This window comes from Eurypyga helias, unplaced genomic scaffold (genome assembly GCF_000690775.1).
Source record: "Eurypyga helias isolate BGI_N326 unplaced genomic scaffold, ASM69077v1 scaffold25253, whole genome shotgun sequence".
Taxonomy (NCBI): Eukaryota; Metazoa; Chordata; class Aves; order Eurypygiformes; family Eurypygidae; genus Eurypyga; species Eurypyga helias.
In genome coordinates, this window is record NW_010239596.1 from 10,913 (window position 1) to 34,097 (window position 23,185).

The 23,185-nt window shown below is 38.3% G+C and overlaps 1 protein-coding gene across 1 annotated transcript; it reads right to left on the bottom strand.

The window, feature by feature from the left end:
* Window positions 1-7,044: 7,044 nt before the first annotated feature.
* On the bottom strand, window positions 7,045-23,076 carry KIF11 (kinesin family member 11). Its single transcript, XM_010148211.1, has 22 exons — window positions 22,919-23,076; window positions 20,035-20,167; window positions 19,805-19,902; window positions 19,644-19,722; window positions 19,124-19,309; window positions 18,918-19,042; window positions 17,540-17,630; window positions 16,991-17,233; window positions 16,783-16,878; window positions 16,026-16,114; window positions 15,423-15,510; window positions 14,468-14,656; window positions 13,123-13,330; window positions 12,663-12,835; window positions 12,232-12,354; window positions 11,339-11,497; window positions 10,834-10,973; window positions 9,991-10,270; window positions 8,706-8,928; window positions 8,307-8,461; window positions 7,863-7,979; window positions 7,045-7,170 (listed from the first exon to the last, which is right to left on the bottom strand). Exons 1-22 carry the CDS (start codon window positions 23,074-23,076, stop codon window positions 7,045-7,047), a joined length of 3,279 nt encoding a protein of 1,092 aa, XP_010146513.1.
* Window positions 23,077-23,185: the final 109 nt, after the last annotated feature.

Sequence of the window (23,185 nt, forward strand, 5' to 3'; positions counted from 1 at the left end):
CATTTATCTGCAATTCTTGGATCCTGGCAGTGCAAGATCCCTACTTTACCTTGGAGCAAGCAGCCCAGAGCTCTGGGGGCAGATCATGAGGAGCGTTTGCACAAGAACAACAAAGCATCAAAAACACAATGGGCACCAAGGGTTTTAAAAGCAGCACCAGTCACAATACCATAGGGCAAGAAGTCATCAGTTTAAGTTACAAAGAATTTCAGTGCTTTTTGCTCTGGGCACCAAGCTGATTTGCCCTGTTAACAATTGACCATAACAGACACACTGGCATCTGTGTTGCAGCCCAGCAACCCGACATCTCTGGTAAACTGTACTTCTGTGATGTGCTGCTCACTCCCTCCGTGCTCTGCCATCTGTCTAACCCTTCTTTCCACAAGCTGCAAAACCATGAAAGAACTAATCACAATTAGCTCTAATAATACAAAAATTCTGTAGCCAAGTGTTTCCTCAAAAAAACCCCAACTCGTCAAGGTTTCAGTCCTAACACCAGAGCATAAAACAAGTCTTCCTACAGTACTCCTTTCATTACTGGTCCAAAACACCAAATAAGCAATAACAAGGTACAAGCCTGTAACGTTGCGGCAAATTAGAAGTAGAAATCAGAGATGAATATTACAGTAAAAATATACTGTGAGTGTCCTGACAGAATCACTTTTGCACTGGATAGCTCCCACGTTGTCAAAGCTCAGGAATGTACCGTCACTAGGTTTGAAGATATGACTTCAGGTGCTTTTCCAAGGTCTCTAACATTTGCTGTATTTCTCAACATTTTCAAAAGATCACACCCATATGGATGGATGGTATTAAGGGATGGAGACATACATTCATTAAAAAAATACAATTAAAGATGATTAAATAAGTTCCAAGTACTTGCCTTTTTGCAAGGCCCAAATTATCTTCCTTAATAACTAAAAAGTTAAAGTTTAACCTTTAAAAGTTAAAACCCTCTTAAAATCAGATTTTATTGTAGATCCAATATATTTTTCAACATATGATTCTGAATAGTTTGATGACAAAACTGACAAATGACAGGAGAAAACTCCATTGCATAATACATTTGTACTTAGTGCTTTGTTTTGTTTTACTTATATAACTTCAAAAAATGTTTTGATCCTGTTTTGTTGGAAAGAAAATAAATTGAAAGTGAGGCTTCAACCCAAACAGTTTTTCACAGCAGTGGGTATAAATTCTGGAAATAAAATGCAGGCTAAAAATGTTCAGAGGCTCTTAAATATCATGGAAAGAAAGCACGTATCACTAACTACATTTTCACTGCTAAAGCAGTTTTATGTTTGCTATTCACAGGTACTAACATTTATGATAGCAACCTTTATAAAGTCAATTTAATTATCTTTATCTTATTACAAATAATAAATGTAGTTGTCCTACAATGAAAATCAATTGTCAACATAAGCTATGGTTAACATCTAATAAAACAGCCCTCGGTAAATCCATGATTAATAAGATTGGCTTCTGTATTAACTAACAGACATCATAAAATTTCCTTCCTTGCATTAACCTGTATATTCAAGGTTCATCCTGCTGGGATGAGTTTCCTAAAATAAACTGTTAGAGTGAATGAGCAAAATTTTTGGTGCCTATCATTATTATGTTACAACCCTTTGCATATCTGCCTATAGCTGAATGGTTTTGAAATTAGTGTTATATTTTAATTAAGTCATAGAAGATGGTGGCTATAACAAATGATAACCAATTCACTTGTTTCCTTTAGCTTCTGACCATAATGGCAATGCTGCTTATGTTTTGGTTTGAGTGTTAGAGGAAGCTAATTGAAACGTGAAAAACCAATTTCCCGAAGCAGTCTTTACATATGACAGGGGTTACTGAAACTCTTTGTGTCAAAAGAAAAAAATTAAAAAAAAAAGGAAACTCACTTCCTCAGAAACACATTTACAAGTTCCTACTTCTACCTTAAAAAGATTCCTTTTTCTGTGATACACACTATGCCTAAGGACACTGGCATGATCCAGTAGCCACTACAGCCAGTGCTAGCTTCAACTGACATTGGGCCTAGTCTTTTACCTGCAGAACAAGGACATCATACCTATTTTAAGAGATCCCAAAGTCATTTTACACAGTAGGGGAAGAAGGTACCTTTGAAGAACCTGTGAAAGAACATACAGAATTAGGGATGAAAACAACTTCCAGGATTGCTTAGCCAAACCTTTCAAAGTAGCCTGAAATCTTTTGGACATAGAGACCAATCAGGTCCCTAGATTTTAAAATGGTTTTTTAAGGCATCATTATCAACTTACAACCTACTTTGGAAAACAGAGAACTTGATCCTTCACCTAATTACTTCAACAGAATTCAGGTGGCTGCAGTAGAACTACAGGACTTGTGCAGTGGAGAAATCAGTCCTCTGAGAAGCAGCATTCATTATTACTACTGGAATGGCTGGGGAGGAGGAGAAGGCTACCTATTTAATACGTTTTGTTCGATATTTGCCACAGACACTACAAGAGAAGAGCATCTTTACTGCCAATTGTTATTTTTCACTTTGCAAAACTGCTGTGTTAATTAGGGGAAAAAAAAGTATTCTTAAAAAACTAACTTCTGCAATGAAAATCCAGTATATCACCATGTAAAAAAACCTTCATGTAGCATTAGCACTCTGAATTTTCATTGTCAGAAAAAAATTATAGTCAAAGTTATATGTTATCAAGAATTGTAGATGATTAACTCTAGACAATTTTAAAAAAATTACTTTTTATGTAATTTTTTTCCTCATTATTTTATTATTTTCTAATTATTTTATTCTTACATTTCTGTCATTTTTAATAAAGAAAATACACTAGTCAGGTTCAAAGTTTAAGCCACTCTGCCTCACTCTTTAAATTACAATGTTTACGTTATAAACACACCAAAAGAGTCACAAAGCGTTTCCAGCATAACTAAGGAAGTCAGCAGAACACTTATATTGGTTTAAACTTCGGAGAAAAAGGAAACAACGCAGTTAATCTCCATTATTTTACAAAATCTTACTTTGTGCCACCTGCAAGCTGAGAGTCTTCTCAAAGTTTTAGAAATCTAGGAATGTGGAACATTTTTTGGACCTCATATAAAAATTACAGCTTGTTTCTTCTACCTTGACAAGAGAAGGCTGGACCAAGGATTAGCTCCCTTCTATCTGTCTGGAGAGCACTTGTGTAGCTATGTGCCCTCCCTTTTGGTAGCTACACCCTTTCCTACAGAAATCAAGATAATTTTAGAAGTTTTCTGAACCTAGGGATTTAGACATTCATGTCGCTGCACTGCGTTCATATTTGAACATAACAAGTTCGAGCATAGCAATGCTGCTGTGGATAGAGTTTGTGTTCAACCTACAAGACACCGGCCTACTTTGCTCGGTGGTCTACACCGCATCTGTAATACCGTGTCACATAATGCCTACTAATGCACAGCATGATTTATTGTATTTAAATTCATAGAGTAACTGCGTGGGTGGGCGTGCAGTTTATAGAGCATTGCCCTCCACCATAAAAAGTAGTTTATACCAAGGAAAGAAAAAAATAGCAGTCAAATGGTTGTAAAGACTTGTTTAAAAGGCTGTATTTACCAACTATATATATACACGCACACACACACATATATATATATTTTCCCCAGTTTTTAATGCTCTGGAACATTAGAACATTTTCTTTTTTTCCCTTCAACCTCTTTTTAATGGAAAAGGAATGTGAAACTTTTTTTTTTCCTGTTCCTTCTAGCTTTATTTTTTCTTCATCAAACCAAAGAGTTACAGTCTTCCTCTTGGTTACCTCTACCTGTTTAACAGATGATTGCAATGGGGACTGACACCTACAGAAAAAAGAGAGACAGAGCCTAGCAGCTACACACCACCGCCTTCACTCCACTCCGTACCCACAATTGCTTCTAATCCCAAAATAAAACCAGTCACCAACACCAGCCAGTCAGCCCAATCTTCTTTCTTCTCTTCAAATAAATATTGCATCGCCCAATAACTCTGATACAGCAAGTGCTGCAGCTCCCCAGCTTCCAGGAGGAACCAGGAAGTTTCCTTTCCACCATTTCCTTGTAACTGCTCATTTTTCACTTGAAAAGCAAGCTGGTGGCTCTGATTACCTGTGCTTCCACTGCACTCTTACCACTCTCTGCATTTGTCTTTTAGGTGCATTTAACCTCCTACATTTCCTCATTTCATTTCCCCACATCGTATTCATCCTGTCTGGGTTTTTTGTTAAATCAAGAGTTGTCCCACTTAGCCACCAATCCAGAATCTGAAAAAACTCCTCAGGTTAATAAGAACACAGCCATATACTACAGCTTCAGTCACCACGACTCTCCCTCGTGCTCAGCTGGACAAATTCAGTCACGGTATGACCTTGCACTTCATTCTGTGGAAATGGCTTCCTACTCTTTTTATAAAGGATGCCTTATTACAAGAAAACCTCTAACCGCCCTGTGAGCCAGCCTAGACCATGCCATTTCTTCCCGCTGGGTTAGACCTGCAAATCCAGTGGCTGCGTACAAGAAATAACTCACGCTTTGTTTTTCTTGCCCTCCTTCTCTCCTATCATAGAGTACAAAGAGGCATTGCTTTCTGCTTTGGGCAGTGCCTGTGCGGTGGGGAACACCGAAAGCAGGTCAGGTCAAGAACGTAGTTACGCAGTATGTCCATCAGCCCTGCTGCAAGGCTCAAGACACAGCTTGGGTCATCTTTTTCCCAATGTGGCTCTTGATAAAGCAACCTCTCACCCAAGCTTGTATGTAGAATTATCCTCGTGGAGGCATAAATTCAACATTAGTTTTCAAAGCTGGGTGGATTTTTTGTTGTTGTTTTTTTTTTTTTTAAACAGATACTTTGCAAAAACCTCATTTCTAAGCTCTGGTTACTGGCCAAGTACTTGAGCCCTGGACTAGTGCTTTAGTGTTACAGCCATCTAGTGGGAGAAGAAACATGGGCAGCAAAGCTGAGATGGGTTCTGCATCTGGATTTTTCATCCTGTTCAGCTTTCCGGTGTGACGTCCAGACACCAGGACCAGAGAAACCATGATCTGCCACATCAGTATTGCGAACAAAAGAAAACACGACTCCGAGGAGTACTTCAGAGAGCGAGTGCACTTGCAAGCAGTCCATGGGTTTTATACAGCTGCTAAGGCTCCCTGGTAGCAGGAAAGCAGTCTGTGCCTACCTAGCGCAGGGGAAACCACATAGCTAAGGTAGAGAAGACAGTTCCAAAGGATAAAGCCAGGGAGCACGGGTTCTGGCATGCTTTTAGGGATGCGACCCTCTTCAGGTACCGGCTGTTCCAGTTTGTTCATACGGAGCCTGAGCCTCTTGCGTTGGCCTAAGCCATTCCAATGCACAGCTGTGGGATCAGCTCTTCTGGCTGAATTTTTCCTTCAACAGCCTTTGAAGATCATGTTAAAAATCTAGGGAGTACTAACAGATGTGGCGCGAGAAAATGGACCCTAGGCCCTGGAGAGTTCTGAAGTCCATGAAGTTTCTGGTGCTGGAATCTGACAACACATCTGACACTCTCTGGAGACAGTCCTGCAGCTTCATGTTTCAAGTGCCTTAACAAATCTTTCTACTGTTGTATATAAGCTAGGTATCATGATATTGTAACACCCCACTAAAATAAGTAAATAAGTAAAAAATATCCGTATTTGTGTCTCTTACTCATTTGAAAGGGAAACAATGCTTTCCCTCCTCCTATCTGGCTGTTAAGAAAAGGCAATTACCTTTGCCCAGAGGCAAGAGGGTAAATAAGAAGATAGACCAGTTGTGTTTATCTGAAACACCTCTCATGCTAGGGAGTTCAGAGAATCAGTGCAAGGGCACACTTCAAATTGCGCCTGTCTCTAGCAGCAGGACCGGAGCATGCTGTCTGTCTGAATGAAAACCAACATAGATCTAGTTGACACCCTTGTTCAAAGAAAAGTAGACATATGGACACCCCCTTTGAAAAAAGACCAAGTTCAGCCTGCAAGCTAGACATAAAAAATGAACACCCTCTTAAATCATGTGTTGATAATTAGGTAAGAATAGTGCTTCCATGTGAATTAAGGCTGCCTTCTAGTCCCCTATTCTACGTTTTTTAGCGCAGCATAGCTTGAGGTCTTCTTCAAATTCTCAGGCAAGCAGCACGAAAAGAGCAGATGGTCAAACGCTACTGTCAGTTACTGCAAATCCACTGGATCTGCATTTGTAACCAAGTTTGCATGTTTTAATATCAGATACCTACATTTTAAAAGGAATGCTGCCAGTTTGCCATGCATAAGCGGTGGGTGATAACATCATATCCAAGCCCACACATCACAGCTGGAAGGTGAGGACAGTGGAGTTGAAAACAAATGAAAACAAAACACAAGCCCAAAACCCAGCAGCGAGACTAGCTTTGATATACTCAAGAGGCACTGAAGTAAAGCTACTGCCTATTATAAAACAAGGGAAGGATAGATCTTTATCTGACAGCGCAAGACTCCAGCAGCTATGTCTTAAGTTTTAGCTCAATCAGACCTAGTAATACAAGATGAAAGTCGCGTAAGCTTGTTTTACTCTGAGGAAGGTGCTTACACATTTGTTTTCTATGTATCAATGATTTATTTGAAGTATCCCAGTCAAAAGACTGCCATCTACGCCACAGAAAGAGAATCAGACTAAAAAGCAGGTATAAAAAACCACAACACTTATTTACAGTTAATGATAGTAGCTGGTAATGCTGACAAAGCATTTTCTCCTCATCCCTTTCTGCTCTGTTTCAAATCTAATGAGAAACAGAAAAGGATCTCTTACTTGGCAACATAAAAGTCTAGTTAACATACAGCACCATAATCTGTAGGGGTTTTTTTTTTTTTTTAAATCTGTTAATACTTTACAAGCTACAGCATATAAAAATGGGACAAAGGCAGGACACCTGGCAGCCCAATCTTCCTATCCAAACTGGCATCAACATCAATATATACAGAGACGGAGAATAACCAAAGTTATGGCTCAGCAGACAATTAGATGTAAGTTTCAAAACAGAGATCTGCAACGGACAGATCTTAGTTCAGTGATCTTAAAGGAGGCTTAGGTTTAGGAAGAAACTGTTCCGTCATATCCTCTATTTTGCTCTTCTCGACTGTAGCTGCAGATTTGTTCTCTTTATCCTTTCTGCGACTTCTTTTGTGCTGGAATTTAAAGAAAATACCCAGTAAATTATCTGTGTTAAGAGAATACAAAGAAACAAAAGACTACTTTGCTCATGTACAATGCAGTATATAGTGTTCTGAGAACAAGTAAGTTGGTAGAACTCCTGAAAAAGGTTCCTAATATTGCATTTACTAAAGAGATTTATCGTACGCATCTTGAAGTTCAGCAGCTACTTTGAAGGGATCCATGACAAGTAAATACAGCCCACCCACACCCCACTCCCCATCTAACACAGGAGGGGTCCGCACTGATACATTGTTACAGCAAGAGGGTCAAAAGGAAGTTTTAAAAAAAAAAAAATTGTGAAGAACAAAGGAAGTTAATATTTCTATCTGGCTTCTAAGAGACTACCTACCATCTAATTTCAACTTTTCCATTAAGAGCCATGTGTTAATGTCTAGTAAATAACAACTTTTCATGCAGGATTATTTACTGAAGGGTTTTCTATTGTTTGCCCAGCTTGTCAGAAATCTGCTTTATTTTATCTGCTTTTAACTGTTGTCAGAATCCTTTTAGCTCAAGTTTAACGAAGTATATTCTACAGGATTTAAAGAAGTCGTGAGACTACACTAAACGATAGTAGCTGCCTTTAGACTACAGCACTATTATGGATCAATAATTTTTATTCACTCTTAAATACAAGACTGTTTGGAATATCTGTGGAATTTACCTGGAAAAAGGGAACACCACCATTTGCATGGCAGCACACATTTGTATCCACTAAGGATTTGTCACTAAAAAGGCTTTCACTGGATTCTTGCAAGCCTTCATCCTCTTCCAACAGGTCCTAAAACAGAGGTTTTCAAAGTGTATTTAATATCTGAATTTCCTAGGTGAATGTACTAAGCACAGTCATATCTATAAAAGACATGACACTTTAATTTTTGAAAAACAGAAATTAAAGTCTCTAAAAATTTGTCTCCTCTTATTTTTCAAGATACTGTTTTTATCAAAAAGTTCAGCATACGTGACTCCAAGTAACCTGTAAAACACAATGGCTGCCACAAGAGCCACAAAAGCTCTAGGGTTCTAGTCAACCCTCCACAATGGCATCAAAGTCACTCAAGGTGCGAAATCTTCACCGAAGAGCCTCATTTGCCATTCATACACATACCTGATCTGCGTTATCCTGCACCTCCTTTGACAGAGTGTTTAGCACAGCATCAAGGGTGAGTTGTTTTTGCCTTAATTGCTCCAGCAGAATTTCCCTGGGTTCTGTTCTCACAATTGTGACTGGATAAAAGTAGTCTCTTCTCTGTGGAGTTGTCCCTTTAATGAAGATTGCACACCAACGAAAGGCACTATTAAACACTTTCAGCAATTGCTTTAATTACAGATCCTCAATTTTGCATTAGCTCTTTGAAATCACACTTTGTTCAGTCACCATTCTTTGCATGCACCTTAAACACAGATACAAGACTGCTAGATCCATTATGTCCCCATTAAACTTATGAATTCTGCAACTCAGATTGCCTTCTGCAAGACCATTCTGTCCTCAGCCTACTTTAAATACCTGTTGGAATATCCACTTTGAGATCCTCTTGCAGGAAACCATGAACCTGAGACAGTCCATGCTGAGCTTCCTCATTAAGTGCCAGCTTCTGCTCCAGAAGTATCTCCTGATCAACCTTTATCTGATCACAAAGGCCATTTAGTACCTTCTCCTCAGCAGCCTTTTGCCTACCAATACGGTCAGCAATTTCAGCTACTGATTTCTCACAGTCTTCTTCATTTTTCTGAAAACAAAACAAAAAAACACCAACCAAAAACACCAAGTTAACAGGAAAGTTAAGGTTATGGCCTCTTTTCTAAGATGTGGTGCACGATTAGTGATATGACCCGAAACGAAACAACTGAGAGACCTCAAATTGAGAAGTTTCAGTGCCAGTTTTACATTCTTGTTTTGAGAACTATCTTCAGATCAGAGTCAGTTTCTTAGAAAGTATGATCATTTTAGAAAGCTACTCATAAGAATAAAGATGATGCCATCTGGTACAGATACAGTTCCTCATGCTTCTATGCACAACCCTGCAGAGAATTAGGATATTCAAGTGAAAATCCTAAAAGCACTAGAAGCTTTATGCATTTGTAGGGGAAAGGAAGAAAAACATGTATTTTTAGCTGTTCCCACTGGAATGAAACTCCAGAAGCATTCAATAGCTGTAACAGATACAGGGGTGTCTTGAGACTGCAAATGCTTTTAACACTGAAGTTTTTCTTACTGGAAGACTGCAGAACTGCCCATTTCCTTATTTATTAAAACAATAAAACAAGAAGAGTGGGAAGTGACGTTTACAACGGATATTTAAAAAAAAAAAAAAGAGAGAGAAAGAAAAATCCTCAGTTAAGAGGCCAGAACTAGTAGGTACCCACAAAAGGAATGCCTTCTCCGTTACTCTGTCTGAACAATAGTCATTTGCATCCTCCAGAATATGGTCTTGTATTTGATTACTGTGCAAATCTCCCAGGGACATTACTGGTAGATAAAGTTTTAGGTTTAGAGGTTTATAGTTTTAGGTTTATACTACCAAAAAGATGTAAAAAGCCCAAATTACAAATGCATGCCGCATGGGGTTAATTATGACATTTTTTTGAGATTATTTGCATGTTAAAGTCTTGCTCTTAAGTGAAGCTTTTGATTTCCTCTAATTGCATATATTTAAGCCAAGTAACATGACTCTGCTGTGATCTAGAAACACAGATTTGTTCTGACTATAAGCAAGAACTTTTTTCCCCTTAAATTCTACTGTAATAGTTTGTCTCAGAAAGTTGTATTAGACTATAAACAACTACAGTACCTTTTGTAAAGACTGAAGTTGTTGTTTCTCATCATTGAAGGAAAGCAGGTGCTGATTGGTAAAGTTGACCATCTGAGCAGTTGCAAATTCACCCCATTTATCAGTATCCTGAGACACATTTTTGAGATTGCTGAGAAGTTGATGACAGCGGTCAGTGGATTCTTCCAACATCACCTTGTTTTCAGCATTTATAGTTCTGAGATCTTGAGAGAAATCATCCAGAGACGCAATAAAATTGCTTTGGCTGGAAGCTGTATTGCTGACTAGGTCTGTAGTTTTCCTGCAACAACATATTTGTTACAGTTCAGAGATTTTAATAGGTGGATTTTAACACATTTTACAGTTAGAAATATTTGAGACCAGAACTACTGAAGTAGTGCAGTTCTGTCAGACGAACAAATTACAGTGTTGTTGCACTATTTAGTAAGTTTACAAATTGCAGCACTGGGAGAAGTAAATTTGTTAAATCCTGAAAAAAAACCCCAAACCAAACAACAACAAACTAAGACACAAATTTGGCAGGACCTCAGTTATTCAATATGCAACTGAATGAAGCATGCTGCAATAGACACATCATTATACTTCAAGCTAAGCCTTTATGGTGACCAGTGTCTCTTAACTGCAATGTGCTCAGGAGACAACCTTGAGCTACCTTTATTCTGGGAAAAGGTGAACTAAGATCTACATTTAGTGGCAGAACTCAGCTCTAACATACAGATCTTGTCCAGAAGACTTTATACTATAAGCGTGTAAGTATGAATAGCATTTAGTTTGCAGTTGCAGTCCTCTTCATACATAATTTGATTCTTCATCAGTATACACCAAAAGTTATCTGCTCCTTACAGGTGAACATTTTCTTGCGCAGCAGTGATGGTGGTCTTCAAGGTCCCATTTTTTGCAAGTACATAAGTAAAGTTTTTCTGAGTCTCCTGAGCAAACAGGTCAAGCTGGCTTTGCAGTGAGAACATTAATTCAGCTGCACTCTGTTAAGAAAAACATCAGTGTTATTCTGTACTTTAACATCCTTAAAGGGTACTTGAATGCCTTTATTAAATACTTAGCATTCTAAAGCTGAAGGTACAATTTTTGTCTAGAGAAGATACAGACACTGTGCTTCTGGAGATATATGTAAAAGCATATATACTGGACATGCTCAGAGCAAATGTAAATTCTTTTATTACCTTCCCACATAAGCTCAAAGCAGCCCAAAGGCAGAAAAAATTAGGATCATCAAATTACTGTCCTAACATTCCTTCTGAAGCAAGTATAATGGTTTAGTGCTACAAGAGCATAAATCAAAGCAAGCAATCACCCTTAGTGTTAGGATTTTTTCTTACTCTAAGGATACCTTTGCATGTGCCAACCTCGTCCTTTCCACTTCTTCTCTGAAATTCTCACATTCATTCTGAAGCTGAGCAAATGCACTGGCTGTTTCTTCACGTAATTTTTTCAGAGTGAGAGAAAGCTCTCCAAAGAAGGTATCCATTTCCTTCTTATGACACTCCATCTTTGAAAAAAATTTTAAATAGAAGTTAGATATTTGCCTTTAGGTAAGAACTGGTTATTTTTCCCTAGCATAATTTATACAGAAACAAACTCTGCCCCAAGGAAATTGTCAAAGGCACTTGGTGTGGGCCTTCCCAAACATTATGCACCACATACAAGATAGACAAAGCAGGACTGCACAGACAAGGTACTTGGTTAAGACAAGAGCAAGAAGTAAGAGCTGGTAAGCCAAGGACTATGCACTGTTTAAGTCTGAAAACCAACAAAAAGCCAAAATAAGTGTTGCCTGCACTTATGCTTACTGTTAACAAGATACAGCATTGCATTCCCCAGGAATCAAAGTGGCTACAGAAAACGTTTGGTGTGACGGCAAGAGAAACTGGAAGTGATAAGGCTTGTCTAAGTTGGTTATTTTAGATTTCTAAGACACAGGAGACTATATTAAGGATATTATCAAATATTTGTGATATATAGCTTTAAGCATGCACGTTCTATCATTCTTCTGTGGCATTTAGGTAAGTAGCTATGCCAACATAGGTCACCAGCACATACACCACACTCCAAAGCAGAAAAAGAAGTCTGAAAGAGCAAGCTAAAATGTAGAACTCGTGGAACAGATTAAAGGAAAAAAGACCAGACCAGAATTGGAAACACTGACACACTGCAGAAAAACCAAAGGGTTATCTGTAAATTAAATAGAAGAGCACAAGGTAGGAGACAAGTTACATGCATTACCTTGTCAGCCAGAGCAGAATATTTCTTCATGTTACTCTGAAACTGACAGTTTAGCCCCAAGACAAATTCCACCATTGGTGTCAAGATGTTTAACACTCTTCCTAATCCAGATGTATGTTCCTCCTAGGAACAGCAGGAAAAAGAAAAAGAGTAAACCAGGATATGACTGTTCCTTCATTTCCATTACTAAGAAGTCATCCATATACACATCCATGTACTCTGGTGTTACAGTATTTGCTACGCAGCACATGATAGCTTGTGGTGGTGAAACGGGAAAGAAAGCAGGAAGGGACATAATCACGGCCAAGTGCTGAAGCAGAAACAGGTAAAGAGCATCAGAAGGGACCTATTCCACTACACAATATTTATAGAACCCCTTTTGATCAAGAGCAGTATATTTAGGTAACATAAGAGTTTGTGAGTTTACTAACAATTAATCTCAGCAGTTCTGCTTTACAATCGAGTGACAGATTCTCATGTTGTGTTATTTTTTCAGACATGTGAGAAACTTCAGTAGACACCAGTTCTTTAACAGAGGCAAAAGATGTTGATACAACCGATGCAAGAACATTAGTTGCTGCTGAACTGGTAGAGAGGAGGTCACCTACGGAAGAAATTAAGAAGCATTAAAATTTTTTTATCTATTTTTTTTCAAAGTTCCACTGTAAAATAAGAACTCTTTCTATTGTTCGTCACCTTATTGCCTCTTACAGCACAGGAAGGCTGCTGATCATCCCAGATACATTATGATTGGTGCAACTATAAACATTACATTGCTTAAAATAAAGTCTCTTCCAGTTGATACACCAGATCCATTTTAGGAAACAGTCTTCCATACTACCACTGCAAAAATTCAGGATAACATACTAACACAGGTATTATTACACTTACCTATAAAATCTGTGTAAGATGCCAACATCTGTTGCTGCTTCAAATTGTTTTCACTAAGTGAATCTTGTATTTTGCTGAACAAAACATTCATTTGTCCCGCAAATGTATTTTGGGCAATAGCATTGTGTTGATCAACAGCCTTCTTACGGTCCAGTTTTGCATGGAGACCGGATACATCTTTTGTAGTTTCTTCAACGGTGTTAAGTAACTACAATTTTTAAAAAGTTATTTTAGTCGACCTTTAAACAAGTACAGCATACACTATATAAGGAAAAGCAACTGTAGTTCTGAGTTAAAGAAGTCATCTCGCCAGGAAGACAATTACTCCCCTTTATATCACCAAATTACAACTGTTAATCCTGATGTTATGTCATGTATAGTTTTAGCACATAGGAAAGTTACCTACTAGAGACCATTTGTTCCAACTCTGAAACTAAAACATTGATAAAGGACATGCTCAGTTTTTCAGGAATTAAGATATAATTTATCACAGAATAGTAAGCAAACACAATTCCTGACCACTGCAACTTTTTCAGAAAGATTTGACAGTCAATCTATTCTTTAACAGTAATCAAGCAAGAAGTTTCCAGTAGTAGTTCTGCGATAAATAATTTAGAATTCAAATGTATAGTGGATTCTTGGTTTTATAGTCAGTGTAAATAACCTTTGTACGCATTTCTCTCCCACAAACACCCCACAACCCACATGCAAACATCTAGACATCCCCTCCCAACCTTACAGGAATCTGAGTAGAAAGAAATTCTCATGTTGACTAAAGATACAAGTTTCATCACTGCAGTTTAAATAGCAGGACACACTCTCTCTCCCCACATCAAGTTTATTTCGATAATTATGACGAATCTACAAACACATCAAAACCATACCCTAAAAATATAGAGGTGACACTTTCCATTATTCACTCAGTGAGTGCCAATTACTGCACAGAACTCCACAAAGCATTTTGCGACTTTTCTATCCCAGTTACATCTAACTAGGGCATGCCCTAAGTTTCTAGTAAAGAAATTGTGTTCTGCAGAACAACTCATGACAACAGATACTGCAAAGCACCAAAACTCTCATGACAAATTGGCCTGAAGGAAAGGTAGCTCTAAGACTAACCAGTGTGTTTAGCAGCCAACTGTCAATATTACCACAGAGTCCTACAATCTTTAGTAGCTTTTCATCATAATATAATTCATAGAGAGTTAATCTTATTTTTCTGTCTTAAATTCACGTTTTGTCATACTTGCATCATGATTCAGCAACAATTATTTCCTTGAACAGCTCATGAAACTCATAAACAAGGGAACCTATTGCTACAGTTAGGTGGAAGAACTGTGCCAACCTTGCTAGCTGTGCCATGAAGTTTTTGTTCAGTGTTTTCCAAAACTGAAACCACATATTCTTCTTCAGCCAGATGAACCTTGGTTTCTTGCAGATCTTTTTGTGTTTCTTCCAGTTCTTTTTCCTTAATTTTCAGATCTGTTTTACACTGTTCAAGTTCATTTTTACTGACTGTGAATAGTTCAGCGACCTAAAGTGGAAGACAAACATCAACAGGGCAACACTGCTTTTTGTAAGTTCAACAGTACCACTTCACATCTCTCAAATGATGCCACAATGCCAGAAATCAAGTTTTCATCTGCCTGTGTAGTTGCAGCCGTAAGGCTCAGAGGTCTTAAGCCTAAACTATAGATGTGTAATCTCTGTATTCACTAAAAATATCACAAACCAACACCATTTTCACTAATAATCCCTTGCTTCCCCACTCAAGCCACAAGACCAAACAATTGTTACAGCACAAGAAAAAAAATCCCACTAAACAAACCTACAGCAGATACAATGATGAGAGTCAGCAAAGGTGATCACACAGAATAGGTACATATTGCAGCAAATGCATATCTGCTTTTCTGTTAAAGAGAAAGCTCCTATTTTCTGTGTTATTTGTTAATGGGAGCTCATCACCTTCTTTTATCCCCATTCTTTGTTCCTAAGCTGATTGTCAGCTGAGACAATACCATTTTACAAGCAGAATTTGCTGAAAAGACAGCAAAGTAAATGAAAGGTGAAGCGGTAGACACCAAAACAGCTTTAAAAAAAATAAATTTGCATCTTGCATCTTCATATATATTTCAACTTCCTAACTTCAAGGATTAGGAAGCTTCAACTCTGGAGTAATAGGGAAACTTGAACAACAAAAACTCTTCAAGCAATTCTTTGTTCAAACTGTTTTCCTCCTTCCCCAAAGATTTCTTTCATTTTTTGGCAGACTTAAGCCACAGTTGAGAAACAGCACTTACTCGTTTCATTTCTTCCTCCATGACACTGATTTTGTCAATATACTCTGCAATTTGCTCTTCCTGAACCGTCAGCTTTCCATTAAGGGCTCTCAAGCAAAGATTAAAGCAAACAAATTAGTCAGGAGCTCATTTCAAGATTATGTACTGTTTTTCATATTTTTTGAAATCACTAGATTTGTAGTAAGTATTGCTAACTTCTTTATAAAGAAGTAGCTAATTTTCACTGAATGCAGAAAGCATTTCAGACGATTTTCCATTTTAAACTTTCTGTGTCAACTAGCCCTCTTACAGACTGAAGTAAACAATACAGAGTTTGCTCTCCTATATGAGCTTCCACTGAAAGAAAGGCTGCATGGTGTAAATCTGCATCCTGACTATGCTTATGGCAAGTTACACATATAAATAAAGTCCTCAGTACAAACCTACTCTTTAGGCTTCTACCTGTGTAATAATTAATTTCTTAAGAACAAGTTGACCTGTCCATTAAATTCTCCTATGTTCAATTTTCTGGTGTGAAGAAACCTGAAAGCATTTCTGTATCAGGATGGGTACCAGCATCTGAGATTCGTTGTCAGTTATTTTATAGAAATTTTGAAGACATACTCATAATTTTCAAGGGAAATATACACTCCATTTTTTTCTCGTGCAGCAGCAAGGTCTCGTTTCAGACGCTCAATCTCTTCTGTATATTCCTGCATAAAGAAACAATCACATGTAAGCCTGAAAAGTTCTACTTTGCTTTCAAGATTTAGCCTCACAGATACTTCAAAGACAGTGCTGTATGGAAGTTTCGCATAAGCACAGGAGCAAAGCACCTCACTTCTATTCCAACTAAGTTCCATATAGCACCATTTAAGTTTGTACCATGGGATATACGTAGAACATGGAAACCTCCCATTTGAATCGTACTTGGTTGCATATTACAGCTTACAACAGAAATAGCAGCTTCTCTAATAGCAGTCAGCAACTTCATACTGACTATTCATTCATATTTCCAAGGTCACCAATTCACACACTTTCTAGGGAATTAAGCTGCTAATACAGCCAACCCAGAAAAAAATGTCCAGTGTCATCTAGTGGTTCTCCACTAACTGTAAACAGGTAATCCATACACAGAGTCATAGCTAGGAGCAATAGCCCTCTCCATCCAGCTTTAGTCTCAGCAACAGTTGCAGTATCTGCAAAGTGACTAGGTGCTGAACCAGTAGAACAGCTTAGTTTGAAAGCATCAGACTAAGTGATTAAAAATCACCACAGAAAAGCACTGCTAAAATTATAACAGCTTCATAATTCCTGCATAGCAAAAACTATGTTGACATAACTAGCCTGTAACCGAATTTGTGATGTACGTCTAGCTCACCTTAATAAGAGCTTTTTTTGTTAGCTTCTGATTAACTTCAGGCTTGTTCATTATGTTCTTTGCTCTGTGGGCATATTCCAGTGTACTCAATGTTTCCTGTGATAAATAGATGCAACACTAGGTCAAGCTGAGGAGTTAATCCATCTTTTTGAATCATCAGCAAAACGTAATATATGTTTCAAGATTAGATTTTCAGACTTAACTTTACCTCAAGATTTACAGATGCAGGAGAAACCGTGGCAATTATTGATGTTTTTGTTCGTCCTCCAAGAGAGTCTTGAAGGATTCTTGTCAGTTTAGATTCCCTGTATGGAATATGCGGAGCCCTTTCTACTAGGGCAGTAATAACTCGTCCTAGTGTCAGGAGAGACTGGTTGATATTTCCAGCTTCACGAGCCCTTTTGTCAACTGCCCCAGATCGACCAATGTTTTCACTTCCTGCAAGATCAACCTGAAAGACAAGGGGAAGGACATGCTTTTGTCTCAAATCACCCTGGAGAACACTTGATCTGTAGTGTTACTGAACGCAACACACCAACTAGCTTATGAGTTGGTTCAAGAGACACTGGGGTGACAAATGGGACAGACATTCCTTAGAGTGACAAACAAAGTTCATATCACTTTATGAAAGACAACGATTTTTCCCCCCCTTACTGGGAAAAAAAACACAATCGTAGATTCTCAAGAGAATGAGATTAGGTTTTTCTAGTTCATGACTTTAAGAACGTCATCAATACAATTCAGTTCAAGTACTTACCAAGTTTAGCTTCCCAATTTTGACAAGTTCTTCTCCATCTACTGTTGTTTCTTTCATATGGATGGTAATCGAAAACACAGAGTGGGAACGGCTATAAAAGAATTCAGTTTCAGGCAGACATCCCATTAAAGTCAAATGATCTGCTTGCTATGTGACACTGCTGCTAGGTAGGTATCCTGTGCTCTTTTTAAGCCCGTTAATTAAGACATTTTCAACACACAGTTATTCTTCCAGGTATATTTTTGTGCATATTCATATGAATGTGGTATTTCAATCAGTGATGAAGCAACTGGATGACATTTGCCTCATCCAATCCTGGCAAATTTAATCCTATTTCAAACAAACCCAAGAGAAACGCTTTGGTATTGTTTACATTTGTGTGTTCTCCATTCAGACATGTCAAGACTAAAAATTCTACAAGCCGGTTTTCAATACACTAAGAATACTTTTGCAGAATGAGAGATCAAAAAATTTAGGGTTTTTTTTTTTTCAGGCTAAGAAAATCAGCAGATAGCTGAATCCAACACTACAGATGTAGAAGTTCAATTCAGTTTTCATTTAGAACAGCAGTACCATTTAAGATTATTAGGAATATACTAATATCCTAGCTATTATATCCTAATATAGCACGTTCTACTGCTGGTGAGGAGACAAAGTGATAGTTGAGACTCTTACACCAAGTTTTTATTTAGTAAACAGGATTGGCAAAAAATCCCACCCACCTACAACAACTAGAACAAAGACAACCCACCTCTCTAATACAGGTAGATCAGCTAAACAATTTCCAAACTTGAAAAGACTACAGCCTTCCTTTCGAAGATGTACAATACCTACTACAGGGAACAATTATCTCATGCTAGCACATACAATGTATTTCAGTTATGTGTCAGAACTGTGTCTTTTGTTGCCACAGAAAGCTATGAAAAACTTCCCAATTTCAATTGAATTTCTATATTCTAGATGACAGGTCGAGAACATTCTGCTACTTATATCTCAGCTAGAGCTAGGTGGAATACCAGGGCTACTGTTCCAACTAGACACTGCACATTAACAAGGGATATATTGATAACAAAGCATTCAAACTCTAAATACGAGGGCAAGCTTACGTAAAAAATCATGCAGAAGCAGCCTGCCCGCTTTTAAGGTAAGTGTTCAGATTTTATAATGCCCCTTCAGACACCTGGTTAGAATACATCATCCCACAGGATGTGATAAGGAACTATGGCTTTCTAACCCACATCTGGGATTCTGAAGAGCGATACACAATCGCAGATCATGCCAGGTTTGCTGTAGCTTCAACATCTTGCAGTTAATCAGTAAGATCCTCTTTAATAAAACAAGAGCAAACTGAAGTTCCTGAAACGGGCAAGATTGGTACCTGGAATATGCATTCATGTAAGTAGCTGCAGTCGTTCTTTTTGCTGCACCCCTTTCCAGGATTTGGTAGACTTCATTTTTGTTGTGTACAGTTATTTCTTCCAAGCCTTTAATAATCACACCCCTCTGTCAGAAAATAATGCATGCTTATTACGCATCTCAACAATCCTGAAAGCCTTAAGATAAATTTTGGAAGACAGCACCAACCTTGTTTCGAGGGTCATCAAACATCTGCAGTCTTTCTCCAACATCAGCACTAGGATTCAGAAGATCAAAAAGCTCCTCATTATAGATTTCCAGAAGAGAGACTTTCACTGAAAATTCGGTACCATTCTCTGTGAGTTTTTCAAATATTTGATGCAATGTACGGGGTATTATACCTGCTAATGGATCCTGTAAATTAAAGTGAAGTGTTTAATACACAAATACACTGGAAAAGACTTGGGTGCGGGTGGAATTTCAGCTAAACAGTCTGATTTAAGCAAGAATACCTTGGACAAATATAATCTTCTATATGAAGATTGCCAAGATTTGTATGCATTCATTAAAGACACAGAAGTTTCCGTTTTCATATAAATGAATGAGACCATTTGTTAATTTACAAGCATTTAAGGAAAGGCAGCTTCAGAATTTGACAGGCATCAGCTTTAGGTGTTCTTTAGCCTTCCGCAATTTCTAATTTTGAACCACAGTGCAGACAAGAGAAACCTCAGGAGTGAAAATGTACCTCTTCCCAAGTATATTCCTCACTGGGTGACCGCTCCCCTTCCATTGTGAAGGTCTTACCAGTACCAGTTTGGCCATAACTGTGAGAATGAAAAATTAAGATGTAAACAAGAAACTAATACAGAAATAAAATTTCCTAGTAACAATTGTTAGCTTACTCACGCAAACACTGTACAGTTGTAGCCCATAACAACTTCATCCAAAATGGGACACATAACACTCCGGTATACATCAATCTGCTTTGCTTGAGCTCCAAAAACCTGTTGAGGCAAAGACAACACATCCCATTTATACGTACAGCAACGCATACCATCACACAGTGCAGTAGTCAGATTACATTAAAGAAAGGTGCTAGCTTGTTTATAGAAATCCCCAACTTGAGAAGCAGTTACCATATCAAACGTGTAGGTCTTTCTCGATGTCTTATCTGTGACTCCTCCAGTGCGAACACTAACTTCCTTACGTGCTTGATCACAGTCTACAACAGCATAGGAGCTTGATTTACGTTCTGAGGCATTAAAAGGCCTGAAAAGACAGAAGTTAAGAATATACATTTGTTTAATAATCATGTAAGGACAAAATGCCACAATTTGGTAGCTTCCAGACCTTGTTTCTCCTTCCACCCACTGTGGGACAACTCAATTATCTATAGGTTCTAGTTTGTTTACATAAGTATTTTTTAACAAGTCCATAAACACTTGTAAGATCATTTAGATGTGCACACAGCTAACTTGCATTAGAACATCTTGTTTAATTGCAGGGCACTGGAAGATTAAACATACCAAATAGTTGTATAATTAGAAACTTCAAAAAAGGAAAAAACACAGTAAAGTTAAGGCAATAGTGAATCAAACTAATGGACTTTAAATTTCATTTACACAAGCAATGAAACCTGCATCTCCCACTGGTGACACAACACTCCAAAGCACCAGAAACACTAACAGGCCCTACTAAAAGCAGAACAATAGACAGCAACATCAGAACTTTTATAATGCTGATGAATTTGAATAGAATCTGCAAATTGTGAATAGAATTTCATAAGACAGACAAAACATCAGACTTCTTCAAAAGTCCACACACCTTTTTAATCTAAGTAAAATTTAGTAGAGGTGTACTAAAAGCTGAAACACTTGACGGTAAGCATTTTGTTTCATCCTTACGTTAATTTAAACCTATTATACACAATTTTTCTTGAAGAGGCATTTGCAACAATTTCTCCCAAAAAGCACTGAAATTACCATGGGCTGAAAACTAAAAGGATGGAATCCATTTTATTACTCATTTACAATTGCTACCACACTCTAAAGTTGACCTGAACACTAAAGTTGACCTGAACAGTCAACTTGAAAACAGTCCTTACGTTAATTTAAACCTATTATACACAATTTTTCTTGAAGAGGCATTTGCAACAATTTCTCCCAAAAAGCACTGAAATTACCATGGGCTGAAAACTAAAAGGATGGAATCCATTTTATTACTCATTTACAATTGCTACCACACTCTAAAGTTGACCTGAACACTAAAGTTGACCTGAACAGTCAACTTGAAAACAGAACTTGTACATTATTACTCATTTACAATTGCTACCACACTGCAGGTTTATTGCTACCTCTAAAGTTGACCTGAACAGTCAACAAGGTGACAGAACTTGTACAACCTTAATATTTTGATAGGGGAGACACCTCACATGCTGTACCTTTAATTTAGATTGTTAAAAAAATAAAAGTCCCCCAAACCCCCACCACAAGTACTTGGCTTTTCGAGTTTCCTGACTCGTGGCTACCTTTTCTTCCTCAACATAGCACTGAGTGCTAGATTCTAAACAGACCACTACATGTTGGTGCAAGACTGACTTGTGACAACAGATGATCACCAAAGCCTCATTCACAGGGACAAGTTACAGCTTCAGTTTTGTGACTTTTAAAGTAGTAGGCTGAAAAATCAATATATTCTGCTCTGAAACGACACAACAGTGAACCGGTCCAACGCAGGAGCATTATGATAGCCCACAGCGGTGGGATTAGAGGAACAGTTTATCTAGGCTGGAGCATACATGCAGATCACCATAATGCACCAGTAGGCAAGCAGCAACCTGCTATGACACAGTGACATTTGATCACAGGTTTATCCCCTTAGGTATAAAGGGTATTAATGTGCATATTAACAATGCTAATGCATGCATTTTGAGTTTCCAAATTCACCTTTTACCAAAGCATACTGAATATGTTGCTTGAAAAGGTTTTTCATAAGCCTAGACACATCAGGTTTTGGAAGCAAATTAACACAATTCCATCTACCTGCCTATGGTAGATAGGAAAAAGGAAAGGAGGAAAGAACACTACTAGCTCAAACACACTGCAGCTCTATTAGAGCAGAAATGTACAAGAGGCAAGAGCAATGGGGAACTAGGAAGTCTTTAGGGGTTAGAGACTAAATCTTGACAAAGGAGTTAGTCTGCAAGTTGCAACAAAAGCAAAATAGGGACAACAGACACCATGGACAATCCTGATGCTGCTGTCATATTAAGCATTATATTAAAATATACACTGATACTTATTGAGGCTGTTCAAGAACAACAGAGAATAATCAGATGGAAAATAAAGTGATTGCTCTTGACAGTGTTTCAAATTCAACTGCTTCAAAAAAGTGACTTTGTGCAATAGCATTGTTAGACATTCAGCAGCTTTTTAGTTGCATTGCAAAAATAAGAGAAAGTTGTTTTTAATTTCTATTTTCATTGTGTGTCTGTAAAAGTAGAACTTCCAAGCATGAATATATAAAGATTGCAAAAAGTACTAATGACAATAACACGTAAACTAACACCTGCAGTTGTGGCTCAAACAAAACCTTCCAAAGGCATTTTTGAACACTAATCTTAACCCATGAGCAGTATTACAGTTCTAACAAGCAACATTTAAGATTCAGTATGAGTGAGCAAATCTTTGAAGTCACCTCAAAAATTACAAAGAGAACCTAATTTAACGATACATGAAATTTGCCATATCATACACCCCATAGCATTTTGCCAGAATTCGGAGAGTCTGCATCACTGAAGTTACAGAAAAGACTGGTAAGTGGGTATAGCAAAAATGTTATTAGCAGCGGCTCCCCATGCAAACTCAGAAATTCAGGGGTTTTGGGGTTTTTTTGAGTATCGGTCGTACTATCATCTAGCTCTGCTTAACCTTCCTATACAGCTTCCTACCGGGCGTGCCCTGAATCGCGCCAGGAAGTTGCCATTTTTGCCTCTATAAACTGTAAGAAATTACTCCCAACTGCGTTAATTTAGCGGAGGTGCCGACGGTCCCTGCTGGCTGCACGGGCCGCCACACAGCGCGTACAGCCAACGCCTCGGACAGGCACTTTAAAGGGCAGTAACGAGCACCGTCGGGGTGTAACCGGGCTCCTCGGTAACGATACACACGGCGAGACATGGTGCAGGTCCCTGTTCCCGCAGCCGCTGAGCGGCACCTCGGCGGAGCCGCGGGCTGTGCAGCGCCCCGCCGGCTCCCTGCCAGACGGCGTCTAGCCAGGCCCCCCCGG